Genomic DNA, 14,431 nt, shown 5'->3' on the forward strand with positions numbered 1-14,431 from the left:
AAGTTTGTGGCTTTGAGGTCTAGATTATAGATCATTCTGGATAATGGATGTCCGGATTACAGACTTTGTACTGTATAAAAAAATTATTCAGGAATCACTAGATGAGTCATTACCATACCTGCCAACCTCTAAAGATAAAAATTCAGAAGATTTCTCCAAAATTCAGAAGAACACGAAGAATTAATATCATGCTTTGATATTAAAAAAAATAACAATTTATACAAATAGAAAAAAGAAAATTGTACTTGCATTAGTAAATCTCAATTAAGTAGCAACTAAAAAATTTATTAGGAAACATAAAACAAGAACTTAATGTTACACAAAAAAAAAAATTATTGCAATGAATTTAGAGTGCATTTTTTGGCTTTAGTCAAAAATTCTTTGGAAAATTTCCCATCATAACAATTAGTTTCCTCATAACATTTAGCAATTAAAATGTTTTCTAGAGTTTTTGGTGAAATTGAAAAACGAAACATAGTTTTGTTTTTCTTCACGACACTGAAGACTCTCTTGCACTTAGCATTACTGTGTGGAATTACAGCTGCAGCATTTTCTGCTGCCAAATTAATTAAGTAGCATGGGCATCCAATGACAATTAATTCATTTTGTTCTTTTTTGAGGAAAGAGGCTACACCCTTTTTGTCACCCACCATGACATGAGCATTATCTGCACCAAATGAAATGCAATTTGATATTGGGATGTTAATAAGTTGTTTCAACTCATTAATTACCAAGGAGGCAATATTTTCCCCCGTAGCGTCTCCATTTAACAATGGAAGACACAAAAGATGAGTTTTCATTTCATTAGAAACATCACAGAAATATGTGACAACGATGGGGTAAAGCTTCCAATCGCTGTCGTTGTTGCCATCGATTGACACCGAAAATGCTGAATTCTGGAGTGCAGCTATCGTTTTACTTTGTGCATCGCAAGCAATTTCGTTCACAATAGAAGATGTTTTCGTGTGAGCACAAGCATATTTCTGAGCAATCTTGGAGTCAGGAAACATCCGTCTGAAAATTTGACCGGCGTGATCGGCAGCGCTTAGCGGCACATTGTGTTCGATGAGGAATGCAGTAAACAAACACTCTGCCAAAATGACATCGGCATCCGAATTCGTAGCCGAATTTGAAAAAAAATCATCCACTTTTTTTGACGTTGTTGAAGCCGAAGCATTAACTTCATGCGTTTTAGACTTAACATGCGTCACAATGTCGCTTCTACTGCCGCGACTTATTATGAAGTCACACACGCACACGTTGCAAAATGCATAGTTATTTCCTTTGAAGGATTCTTGAATTGTTGGAATTTCGGCTTTGTAGGCAGGCCGAAAATATTGAGAATAAGTTTTTTTTGAACTCATTTCTTTAACAACGATGTATTAAGAAAATTCGTAGCACGTGCAAACGAAAAACATAACAGAATGCGACAATCCACGCTCGCTGAGCCCGAGCTGAGTAATTCCCTTGCTGCTGAAGCGAATGTGAAAAAATAATTGGTGGTAAAAGTAGTTGGTGGTAAAACACGATGCAATTGGCAAAAATCGCTGAATTGGCGAAAAATTCTAAAATTTCGACAAAAATCACTAAAAACACTTGAAAAAGGAAAAAAATCATAAAAAATGGATTACGATCGTAAAATCGTAAAGACACACGCATTTTCGTAAAAATTACGAAAAATTCGTAAAAGTTGGCAGGTATTGTCATTACTCAAGTTACGTTGTGTTGATAAACATGCAGAGGTGACAGCAAAATGTAATAACAATTCACCAGGTTGGCGTCAGAGATATAAAATATTAGTAGTGTGAAATCAACGATGTTTCTATATAGAGAGTTTTAGTTCGAGATAAATGCCGCAACTACACAGCCAAATCATTGACCACACAAATTTATGCTAAAATGATTGCTACTAGAATAACCAGGTATTTTATTTAGTGCTGAAGTGAAATCAACCTTTTCGCGATGGCGCACCTTTGTTTAAGACGCTCATGCAGGACGGAAGGGAATCGAAGGCAGTCACCGTACAGGACAGAGGTTTTGCGTCCCTAAGCCTAATTTTATAACAAAAATCGGAAAAAAAAAAAAAGTTTCGCTTCTAGCATCGTAGTTTTTGGTATCATTTTAGATTATTACTTGAGCTCTTGTATATATTAAAATTAGCACTTAATAATGTTTTTTTTTTCTTTATTTTACATGAAAATATACTTAAAAATTACTTTTCGGAAGTGCTATCCAAATTATTCGAAAGTTTTAATTGATAAAATTCGTCAATGTTTAAAATTAACGAAACAACACAATAAAGACTATTTACGGCAAAAAGTAACAAAATTGAAAATGAAGACTGGTAAATTTCGAAGCACGGAAAAGTATCATTTTCTAAGTCTTAGAAAAAGTATCGCTTTCTAACTCTCTTTAGAAAATGAATCATCACTCTCATCTGCATTAGTAAATGGTTCATTGAACTGGAGGTGAGGCTTTCCGAAATAAAAAGAGAAGAAACGGAAATATATCTGAAGGCAATGCAAAACATAAGAATACTCCACATACTAACCCTAAAAGACCATACATAGTAAAGGAAAAAAAAATAGAATAAAAAAAGGAATTGGATATAAACCAGACACGCAAATTTTTTCATTAGCACGCAGTGATTTAAAGAGCTCACCTCCGTTTACGCTTTAGCTCCCCCCCACCCTTGCATGAGCTGAAGAGTAAAATACCAAAGTCAAGCAGAATACAGTCAAAAGTCGTTAATTCGGACACCCATAATCTGGACCTCAAAGCTACACACTTTCTGCGCATGCGTCAACGCATAGGCGTTTACGTGTGCGCATAAGACCTTTACGGCTGCAAATATGTGTGTGCGCGTGCACATAAAACATTTACGCATGCGCGTTTAATGTATAACGGACGGTATAAGCTAAGCTAAAATTATCTAATTCAGTTAATGTTGCAGATTGCGTTGTTCCTTAATCTCCGAATTGGATCCGGCTTATTGTTTTTTGCAGACTGTTAAGAGCAATTTTATAAAAGTAAGCTTGAACTTTCGATTATATCAAATAGAATCTGACATATATTTGCTAATATGTAAAGGATCTAAAGCGATCTAAAGTATGTTTCGAAATCCGAAATCTGTTTATCAATTTCACGCTGCTCGGCGGGGGGAACGCAGCGGCGCGCAATGAATTGGAAGTTGATCTGTCAGCACTATCCTTATCTTCAGGGCAGATTTTTTATTTTATTTGGCTTATAATTCCTTACTAAATGTAGTATTTCATCTCGATGTACTCCATATGATTTAAACAAGTACATCTCAATCAGTACATCTTGATGTACTCCATATCATACTTGCCAATCTATGACACTCAAAAATCAGATTTTTTTAAGAAATCGGGAGATTTTTCACAATGTTAAAAAGACTTTTTAAATGATGAAAATATAGTTTTTAATAATTAATTAACTTTAAATAGTAACTAATTCTTAAAGGCAAGCAACACAAAAATACCTTACACATAAAAAACATTTTTATTACTTGCATCATTTAAGAAAACAAGAACAAAAAAAAAAAAAAAAAAAAAAAAACTTTAATCAGTTTTCGTACAAATGTTATAAACAGTGGCAGATTTTGCTTTCTTTAAGAAAGAAACTTCATAATTTTGTTCATAGCAATTGCTACGTAGGCCTGCTTTCGCTAATAAAAGTTTTCACTAATATTAGATCACTAAAAGTCATCACTAATATTAGATCTAAATTTAGTCCTCGTTTTCGCAACAACACTGAAAATCCTCTTACACTCTGCATTACTATGGGGAACTGTCAAGATGGCCAACATAATTCTAGACAGTTCACTATATTTTAAAATTCCATCAGCATCTTTCAGTTTTTCAATTAAATTCCACTGGGTGTCAATCCTAGCTGATTTTATAACTTCATCCAAGTTTTCTAATTGTAAACTACTGTTATGCAGCTGTTGGAAATGTTTCAATCTTTCCATCCTTTTAGAACTCCTTTCAAGATAATAGTAAATATCAACAATGTGGTCATCCACATTTATTGGTAAAGAAGCTGCCCCTTTTTCAGCTGCTAAATTTAAGAGGTGACAGGTGCACCTCATAATCTGCAAATATGAATTTTCCTTTCTTAAGATGCCTGCAACACCAGTCTTCAAGCCTACCAATAATGGTGCATTATCGGCATCAAGTGCTAAGCAATTATCCAGAGGGACTACATTTTCTTTTAAAGTTTTAATAATTAGCTGTGCTATATTAAAGCCTGCCAAATGTCCTTCTAAAGTGGAGACAGAAAGTAAATTGCACTCAATTCCTGAAGACTCAGTGAAAAAAGAAACTCAGTGGATTAAAAAAAGAAACAACAATTGGATAGTGTTTTGAATCGGCATTATTGCTTCCAACCGTAGAGAGGCAGAACAGAGTTGTTTTAATGTAATCAAAAACTGAAGATTTATTTTTCAAATCCATTTCTTTAACGATTGCACCTGTTTTGGTTCTTGCACTGAGTAATTTCTTATCGATTTCACTATCGAGAAACATTTTTCTAAATAAAGCTGCAGCGTGATCCGATGCATTCAGTGACAGGTTGTGCTCCAGTAAAAAGGCAGAGAACAGAGACATTCTGCATTAATAACTTTTTGGTCCTTTGTTTCTGAAGAAAAATTTAATTGTTCGTTTTTTTTTTCAAAAAACTCATGTTGTCCTTGTGTTTTTGTGTACACACATGTTTGAGAACATTTGCCCTTCCACCATGCAAAATCAAAAAATCGCAACGACAGGCGGATTTTTGATTTCGCAAATTTATTATATTTCCTTGAGGAAATAATGGAAGGAAAGTCAAGTGTGTACGATTTTTGAAACGCACACGAGTATTTCACCTTTCTCGCAGACATAACAAAAGATAATTTCTAAAACTATTTTCCGAAGGCACGTGTACTCACACGACTCAGAACAAAATAACTAAAGAACATCCAAATAACAGCTTGCTTTGTCCTCATTGGTTAATATATGCCAGGTGACACGCAGTGGAGCCCGATGCCCATTGGAGAACGACGTTTCTGGATACGTATATGCTCTCACTCACAAAGCAGAAATTATCTAATACGCAAAGTTTTGTTTTAGATATAATCTAGGGAAAATTTAATTGGTTTCAGACGTCCAAAATCACTTTTATTTGTTCATATAACAAAGTATTAAGACATGTTTCCTATAAATCGTGAGAAATTTTAAGAATAAGAAAAAGTCGGGAGAAATATATTGTAAATCGGGATGGCGGGAGAGGGGTCGAAAATCGGAAGTCTCCCGCCTAAATCAGGAGAGTTGGCAACTCTGCCATATGATTTAAAACAAGTTACAAGTTCCTCGTCATTAAAATTCGCTTCCGATAGTGAAGAAAGTGACAGAGGTTATTGAAAATGAAAAAATTTGGATTGACAAATTAGTCGGTATTCTCGACACAGCAATTATAGGACTTGAACAGCGGAACTTTGTAACTAAACAAGAAATTATGTCTGTTTAATAGAATTAAAGAGAAAGTATTTCACATGAAACAAAGCAACTTATCAACTTACATTGAAAGAAATGTTTAATAAAGTAAACAAATAAATATTAAGCTTTTTCTTTTTGTAAATTTTGATACCCTTTAGATCATAATTGTTCTTTATGTCATAAATTACGGTTTCATATTTTTAATTTTGTAATTTCTGCATGCCATCTTACCAGATTTAAACTAATCCGGAAAAATCGATAATCCGGAATCGCCGAAGTCCCGACAAGTCCGGATTAATGACTTTTGACTGTATATCAAACTCAAGGTCAGGAACCTAAAACTGTGTTCATTTCAAAAGTAATGGACATAGGATGCCATCTAGTGGCCTTCAGAAAAACGTTCCAGCTTAAAATGTGTATACGCATCACCCGTCCTCTGAATGCAATCTCTAGTGATGCGTGAATGGGACGCCCGGCTGTACGAGACGTTCTTAAGGAATGCGTATATGGGACACCCGTCAAGAAAGGGTTAAGAATCAGAACTCTCTATATGTTTCATTATGAGGTGAAAAAAATTAAATGTGCATGCTAAAAAAAAAAAAAAAAAAAAAAAATTTGTATCAAGGGGAGGGGGGAATTTTGATGTGTACACTACATGACTTCCTTGTATAGAATATTACATTATATACTATTTTTCCTGCATTTTATTTAAACTTATTGAATTGAATCTACTTCGTATATAGTGTATAAACCACAATGAAATAAATGCACTCCTTAAAATTTACTATATTTATTTACCATAGCGATACTTTGGTGCTCGGTTCACTAAACAGCGTGACATTTCATTCATTTTATAACTTAGAATGCACAATTACATCATGTGAAGAATTATCTAATGTTGCAGCATATTCTATTCAAATATCAAAATCTAAAACAATGTATAAAAGAAATGAAACAAATGAAAAAGAAACAGTTTTCACAGAAGATTAAGTGTTGCTTACCTAATGCGCATGCACACACTGCCGGCAATATTTGCTGCTAATACAAAACAATTCCCTTGAATTTCATTAAAGATATATTTCTCATTGAATTAATTCAATTCTCACTTTGCGGCAAGGCAAAAATGCATAAAGACTCAAAATATCATCATTAAAAATTGAAAAATATGAAAATGCATAAAACACCAAATACAGTTAAAAAACAATACAAAAAAAATTTTTTTTCAATTAAAATTAAAGTTTCTGCATGAAAAACAAGCAATTCTGCCAGCAGACAAGAATATATATTTCTCGGTGCACAAATCTTAGTTTCCTTTTGGTCCCACCCGGCAAAAGGACACTGAAGATGCAGAAAATTTAATTCACTATTCTGTCAAGTTTCAAATGTACACAAATACGGTTGCTATGGGAAGAAAATTAGGCTTAGCTGCAATTAAACAGCTTTTAAATTGAGAATTGTTGATAATTTTACAACTATTGCACGTAGAAAGGCATAAAAACCTTAAGCGGAAGATCAGAACAACAATAATAGAGTGGGTATACTTTTGGTGTGGCCGATTGTGATGAAAAAGAGAGTACACAACTACATGTTGTAGCAATCCTATATACAAAATTTAAACATTCTGAGGCTACTCATTTTTTAGTTATGTGAGATACGTACATACATACAAATGCCACAGAAAAAATCTCTTCTGAATGCATTTTAAATCAGTTTTATATTTTGCTTTGGGGGGGGGATTGTCCTTTCTTCTGTCCTTATGCACAGATGTCATGCAAAAACGTTGTTAAATTGCATTCGACAGTGGTCAAAATGGATATTTTTGTTGAAATATGATATCTGGAATTTTTTGTAATTACAATACAGTGCAACATCGAGATACGAGTTTAATTGGTTCTAGCACTAAGCTCGTATAGCAAATTTCTCATATCTAGAAACAAACTTAACCACTGAAAATAATGGAAATGCAGTTAATCTGTTCCGCAGCCCCAAATGTCTCATTGCCATCTCATCTTCATTCGACGTACCTGGTGTTTTTGGAAAAGGTCCAAGTACAGTTCCTTAGCCTATGTGCAAACGATAGCTTCCGACACTGAATCACCTTTTAACTGCTTTTCGTTAACCCATAGCAACAACGGCTTCTCAACAACTTCTAGGAGTTTTGGATGGTGCTTGGAAATAACAGTAACTCCTCTGGCCCAAGTTTCTTAATTTCCTTCTTCTTCAAAATAGTGCAGATCATCTATGTCGAATGACTATCGGTCAATTCCTTCACTTATACACCAGGCTTATGTTTACACTTGATTTCTTTATTCATTTTAATGGCCATGGCTTCCTTCTTTTTCTTTCAGTACTATCTGAGGCAACAATCTCTTTGGCAGGCATCGTGAAATAATTATTTTCACATTAAATGTAAGAAACAATTTACTCACAAGTACACAAACACATAGATCAAAGAGCACTGAGCGATCTGACAGGGATATTCCTGTGTCGATTCGGATCGGGCAACGCAACACTCATACTCACAGTCTGGCTTCTTGCTCGTAACTCAAGTCAATGCTCATATTTAGAGACGAATTTTTTGCTAATACTTTGCTTGTATCTCGAATTTCTCATATACAGAGGTCCTCATATCTCCAGGTTCCACTGTACTTTCTTTACTTCGTACAAAAAAGTAAAAAATCACATTTCATGATTTTAATGTAAACTCATTTCAATCAACCATATTAAAAATATAAAAACATTACGAACTGAGTTCATTGCTTTTAAATGATTTAGTTGGCTACTCAATAATGTTTCAGATTAAATATGCAAGTTAAATAAATTAAGCCAGGATTTCTCAACCCGGGGAGGGGAGAGGGAAAGAATTTAATAGCTTCAAAAATGTAATCAACCTTTTATTTGTCTATTACGAGTTTAGTTTCAGTTTATAAGTAATAAAACAAGTTTTATTAAAGTTTGTGTATCTATCAATGTTTTCTATTCTTTTTGTTATGTTTGTAATGGATTAAAAAATAATCTAAATTTAAATAAATGTGCATATATATATATATTTAGGGAAAGGAGGGAGGGTGATCTTGCAATAGTGAAAGGGATGAATGGACAAATTTGAGATACACTATCTCAAAGCTTACAAACAGGAAAATTAAAATCCCTGACATTTTCCAGTATATTTCAAGAAAATTTCAGGCTATCTGCATAGTGCAACATTGGCTCATTGGCTGTGCTGAAGATAAATTAATTATGGTACCACTTGAAAACACAAAATGTTGCCAGTTACATACAACCCCCAAATATATATAATCCTTCTATTATAACTATAATAGGAGTTGGCTTCTCCTCTGAGGATTGAAATCAGAACCTGCTCAAATGGGATTAAAAAATGTGTCTTCTCAGCAGACAATTTGCAACTAAAGGAAGAAAGAAATATCTTAAATGATATTTAAAAAATATTTTAAGTATTTTATATTTATTTAGCAGCATACACAAGTAAAAAATGTTTGCACTAACTTTGTGATGGTATGTCAATATTGATAGAATTAGTTTCACAAGTATGCCAGAGAAATTTGCTTAAAATTTGAAAGCAATATTAACTAATAAATAAATTTAGAAGGAAGAAGCCACATTAAATGAAACTAATAACATTAAAATAAAGTTAATTACTTAAAGATTAAAAACTGAATTGTAAAATAACTGAATTTTGGCGAATATTAATATATTCAATGGTTAGCTGAATGACTGATCCCCCCCCCTTTATTTTAAATGACAAAAAAGGCATTTAAGAAAGAAAAGGTTTAAAAGATTTTGTTTTATATGATAACCGGCGAAATTTACTTTCGTTCAACATGCACTGCACATGCGAATCTCTGGATTCTCGGGGTTACTGGAAACCAAAGATGCCGGACACTTGCTTTGCCTTACTAAGGTCCATATCAAACGGCATTTGTTTCACAATAACAACTGTTTCGGACAATTTTTCTGCCCGGTTTACTATTGAAAGAAAGACATTCGACTTTTTTCTTTCTTTCAAGGGGGGAAAAAAAATGCAAGTTGTTCGTTTTCAATCAATTAGCTAGTTTGTAATGGGGAACCAGTTTTCCCTGTATTAACCCTAAAGCGATCTATGGTCATTGGCTGTAGCGACAAAGCAGAAAAATTGTTCCAAAGAGTTTTTCTTCCGAAACAAACTAAAGTGTGATAGCAGCCTAAAAGGTAATCTGACTGGTGCTGTGAAAACTGGCTCTACATAAGTTCTCCAAATTCCGCTCATGCAATACATAATTCACCAAGAAAGTGACTGCTTCAAGAAAGTGAATGCTGACTTGAAAATTGCTTTTGGGGGAATTGCGGTAAGAAATTCCCAGACTCTTCCAGATTTTGATTAAAAATATTTAAATTCCCTGACTTTTCCCTATTTTCCAAGCAGCATGCAACCCTGTTACTAAATGGTAACACGCTGGTGTGTGTAAGACAAAAATATTCATTTTCAGCAGTGGTAACACACTACTTTTAAATATCTGAGTTGGTTGATTAAAATTGAAAGATTTTGACGAATGGCAGCACTATGGCACACTAGAGATAAAAATGTTCTATTTCCAATGTTCTAAAATATTGCCACTTCTCACTTTCAAATTGCTATGTTTGTTAATAAAAAAATTGATTAAAATTGCACAAAATATGAAAAAATATAAAGCAAACATGCTCGAATGACAAACCCCATGTATTCAAAATATGGCAGCTCTGGAGTGCCGTCATTTTCCTATAATACGAGAAACATACATATACCCACACACATTCATATTTTTCATTTAATTTATTTCAAAATAATGGCAATTACATTTGGCAGCACAACATGAAATGTGATACTGACAAAAAGGTGAGATTCAAAATTAAAAGCACCTCTAATGCTAAATATTCCATGCATGAGAAAAATTACTATAAATTAGATGCAAGTTTTTCTTATCCAAGGAATATTCAAAGTTTTCACACAAAGAATGTCCTTTATTTTGCAAACTCATTTAATAAAAGCAGATACACATTAGCAGATTATAACTTTTCAAAAAGTCTTTATGAAATAATCTAATTTTACTTAAATCACCCATTGAAAAAAGGAATACAGGCTTTTGCAACTTACTCTAGTTGTGGCATCAGGATTTGCTGCTAATGTTTGCATCATAGACTGTAAAAATGGAGTATTGATGTTAGATAAAAGCTGTGGATTTTCACTTAGTTGCTGGAACATGCTTTGCATTCCAGGGGATCCTAGTAAATTAGGAGTAGTAGAACCTGCAGGACGAGGTGTTGAACCAGAACTCTGAGTTCCACCAAGTGCCCAAGGATTGGGTAAAGGGTCTCGGTTTTCTGTTCCTTGTTGACTTGAATCATTATCTGGGAGGAAAAAAAAAAATCATACTTGTGAAAATTTAAAAAAAATTAGCTCTAAGAAATAAAATAAAGTTGCTAACCTAGAAATATAAAAAAATTACAAGGCACTTGCACAAAAATCTAAACTTTTTGGGAGGATTTTCGCACTATGTGATGATGCCATTTTAAAAAATCTCTGGACAGACTTAAATTCACTAAATAATTCATGATTCAGTTCACTGAACCATTTATAATAGGATTTGGATCTAAAATATATAAATATTTACAATCTAGCACCACTACCATGAACCTGGTTTGTAATAAACTAACTTTTAAATGTATAAAAATCGGAAGTAATAAACTATATGGATATACCTCTGATGCTTTTTATTTATTTATTTTTTTTTTCAGAATTCCGTGACTTAATTCATTAACTGCTGATGCATATAAGGAGCAATTTGAGCAGAGTGATTTGGAGATTTCAAGAAATTTATATTCCCATATAAAACTGAACAAATGGTGATCAACCAGTGGAATATACATGGCCACAAATGTGAATGTTGCTATGACCCACCAGTGGACATGAGGCCCTACAAACAAGTCTATCGACCCACCAGTGGATCACATAGCAGCAAAGGTGTTAACAAAATTATCCACAATTAGAATGTTAGGATCTTCATTCCATCCTTAAGGGAAACAAACACCTTTACATTTCTTTTCTTTTATATTTAACCCTACATATCTCCATGTTCTAAACAAGGACTATGGAAAACAAATGTGACACCCAATCTAGAAGAATGAGGATAGAATACGCATGTCTTAAAGTCACAATACGATGTTTTTATATTTGTCAGTGGTCTCAAACCGGTGGACCCAGAAGCAATTATATCCAGCACAAGAATACATTTCATTTGTGAATTTTATGCAAAGATTTTAGTTATTTCGGTACAAGTTTATATCATTTCCATTATTGTTAAAAACGAATATGAATAGCACTCCAGAAAAACTCATAAAAGGAGTTAATTAATAATGTGATACAGATGGTATTCAATGACTTGATGATGGATTTTGTTAATTTTTGTATATATTTCTACAAAATTAAATAAGATCAGTTACGAATTTTCACACTACAAATAATTGCTTCGTTTGGTATTATTTGTGAACAAGTCTTTTCACTTTAAAATTAATAAGAACCCAACTAACCAACGAAAATCTACAATCCACGAAGAAGATAATTTCTAGCGCTTTATCAGAGTCAAAACGCCATCAAGTGTCCAGCTGGAGTAAGAAACAAAGAAGTTTATAATTACTTACACAGAAACATGTGCATTTTTATTTACGCATTGAAGAAATATTTCATACATAAAAGAAAAAAAACTAGGCTGTTATTATTTATTCTTTTGTCCAACTTACAAAATTCTCTCTTGAAAACTAAAAAAGTTTCCCATTTTTCTTTAAATTCTTAGTTTTAATTAAAGTAAGTGATTTAATGATCAATTAAACATGTAACAACTGTTTTAAATAAATATGAATTTGAAAATTTAACATTTATCTGTTAATATAAATATGAATTACAAAGTGTAATCAACAAAAATATCTTGCAGGTATTAAACTTTTGCAGATATTAAGATTTTTTGAAATTTTCCTCTTTGCAATATTGTTAATATTTATTGCTTGTTTGTGGTTTTGATAACCATTTAGTAAGTAAAATTTTAAATTAAAAAATTTTCGTTAAATAAAAATCTTTTGTTTTTGTTGGAAAAAAAAAAAAAAAAACTGCCGCATGAACTATTTTCTGTTTTTAGATTATGCATTCAGCCTTCATGCAAAATTTGAGACCACTGGTGCATGTGACCATTAAACCAAAGAAAGCAAGTAGGTTCTTTGATTAAATTTAAATTCTTTGAGTTGCCAGACAAAGCTCTATTTGAGGCTGATACTATAATGGAAATTTTAATTAGAGAGGAAACAGTTAAATTTACAAGTTTGGGTTATACAATTCATTGTCTTTTATTGGCAGAATTAATTTTTTTTTAATCATACATCCTTTTTTTTAGTATAAATACTATCTATGCTGTGTCTGGGGTTTTAAATTCTTTAGGTCCTTTGAAAGACAAAGGATATTAATTATAAAAGCTACTGAATCTTTCCTCTGCAACCATTAAAATTTGGCAATATTTTTCGTAATTTGGCAATATTTTTCGTAATTCAATTTCATACAAATATGAAAACACTTTTTTTTTTATACTTTAGTGAAATAATCTACTTTTCTTACTAAACAGGGTTCATAGCCACATTTTAGTTAAAAAAAATAAGCACCTATAAGCACTTTTCAAGCATATTTTATGAAAAAAAAATAAGCATCTGTCTAATTACATCACACACAACTGCATAACCTTAAAAATCAGACTTGTAATTTAAAATATGAGAAATGAAGTACTTATTAAGAGAGAACAAGCATTACCTCAACCACGGAAAATAATTACTTTTTTTTTTTTTTTAAATTTTAAATGATACTTCAATTTATAGAACTAGTTTACAATGAGAGGGGGAAAAAAAAAACTATAAAGAACTAAACTACATTACAAGATTTAATGATGAAATTTCAGTTCAAAATAGAGAAAATAAATAATAATAAGGCATATTTATTGTATTCGCTTGTTCAATACAATTTAATTTTTCACTCATACGGACATTTAAATAATTTAAATCTAAATTCTGAACATTTTCTAAATTTTCATTGTATATCAGTTTTCTCTTAACAGATATTGCAAGCAAAGTAATTTAAGTAAAAAAGAGGAACATTTCTGAAATCAGAAGACAGAAATTTGCTTCATGCAGTCATTTTTAACAGTAAAAGCTTAACTAACCCACATACTTGGAAATTGGCAAATATTCAGACAGTCGAGTATAACTTGAAGGAGCGGAGGGGAGGTAGACTGTAGCCGCTCTTTAGATTTTTCCGCTAAATAAATGCTTTTGACATTTCAATATGTGCATCATATAAAAATAAACCAACGGAACTAAAAAATATTCTGCTTAGCAAGCACAGTAAAACTCTTTTAAGTGTTCATAAAGAAATCTCGGACTGAACATCAAAATTAATATCTCTGCAAAATATCGCAAACGTTATTGCGCAATACATGCGGCGTAATTCTTCCATACATGATATTACGCAATCGGAATCAACAGCTGCTGGTATTCCGACAATAAGGAACTAAATAAAGGAAAAGAAAGAGACTTACTACTCTGAGGTGTTTTTGATTCTAATTTTGAACAGACCGTTAAATTTCCGGAATAGAATCATTCTTTGCTTGGGTTGGGTAGACCGCAAAACTTTTAGTCCTATTCAATCCAGATTGGAAAGTGACAAAAAAAAAAAAAAAAAAAAAAAAAAAAAAAAGGTCCGTTGCTTGTTTTGCAGCGAACTGTAACAGTTTCAATATTCCAAGATTTTGCGGAGAAAGGAGAGACCTCCCAACCTTCGTACTGTATAATATATTGCCAAAAAAATGAAATTATTTTAACAATTCGATTACTTTCCCTTTATTTAAGCCATTCCGAATATTATTCCT

General features: G+C 32.5%; 1 protein-coding gene across 2 annotated transcripts in view; it reads right to left on the bottom strand.

The window, feature by feature from the left end:
* The window catches only part of LOC118205479 (ubiquilin-1-like), a 96,720-nt gene that overhangs the window by 23,602 nt on the left and 58,687 nt on the right, over nt 1-14,431 (bottom strand). For both annotated transcript variants that reach the window (XM_085811098.1, XM_085811097.1), the window contains one exon: nt 10,627-10,880. In XM_085811098.1, coding sequence (XP_085667224.1) covers nt 10,627-10,880 — 254 coding nt within the window. The remainder of the gene's footprint in view (nt 1-10,626; nt 10,881-14,431) is intronic.

This window comes from Stegodyphus dumicola, chromosome 2, assembly GCF_044657685.1.
Source record: "Stegodyphus dumicola isolate Sdum_Otavi_A_Nest chromosome 2, ASM4465768v1".
Lineage (NCBI taxonomy): Eukaryota > Metazoa > Arthropoda > Arachnida > Araneae > Eresidae > Stegodyphus > Stegodyphus dumicola.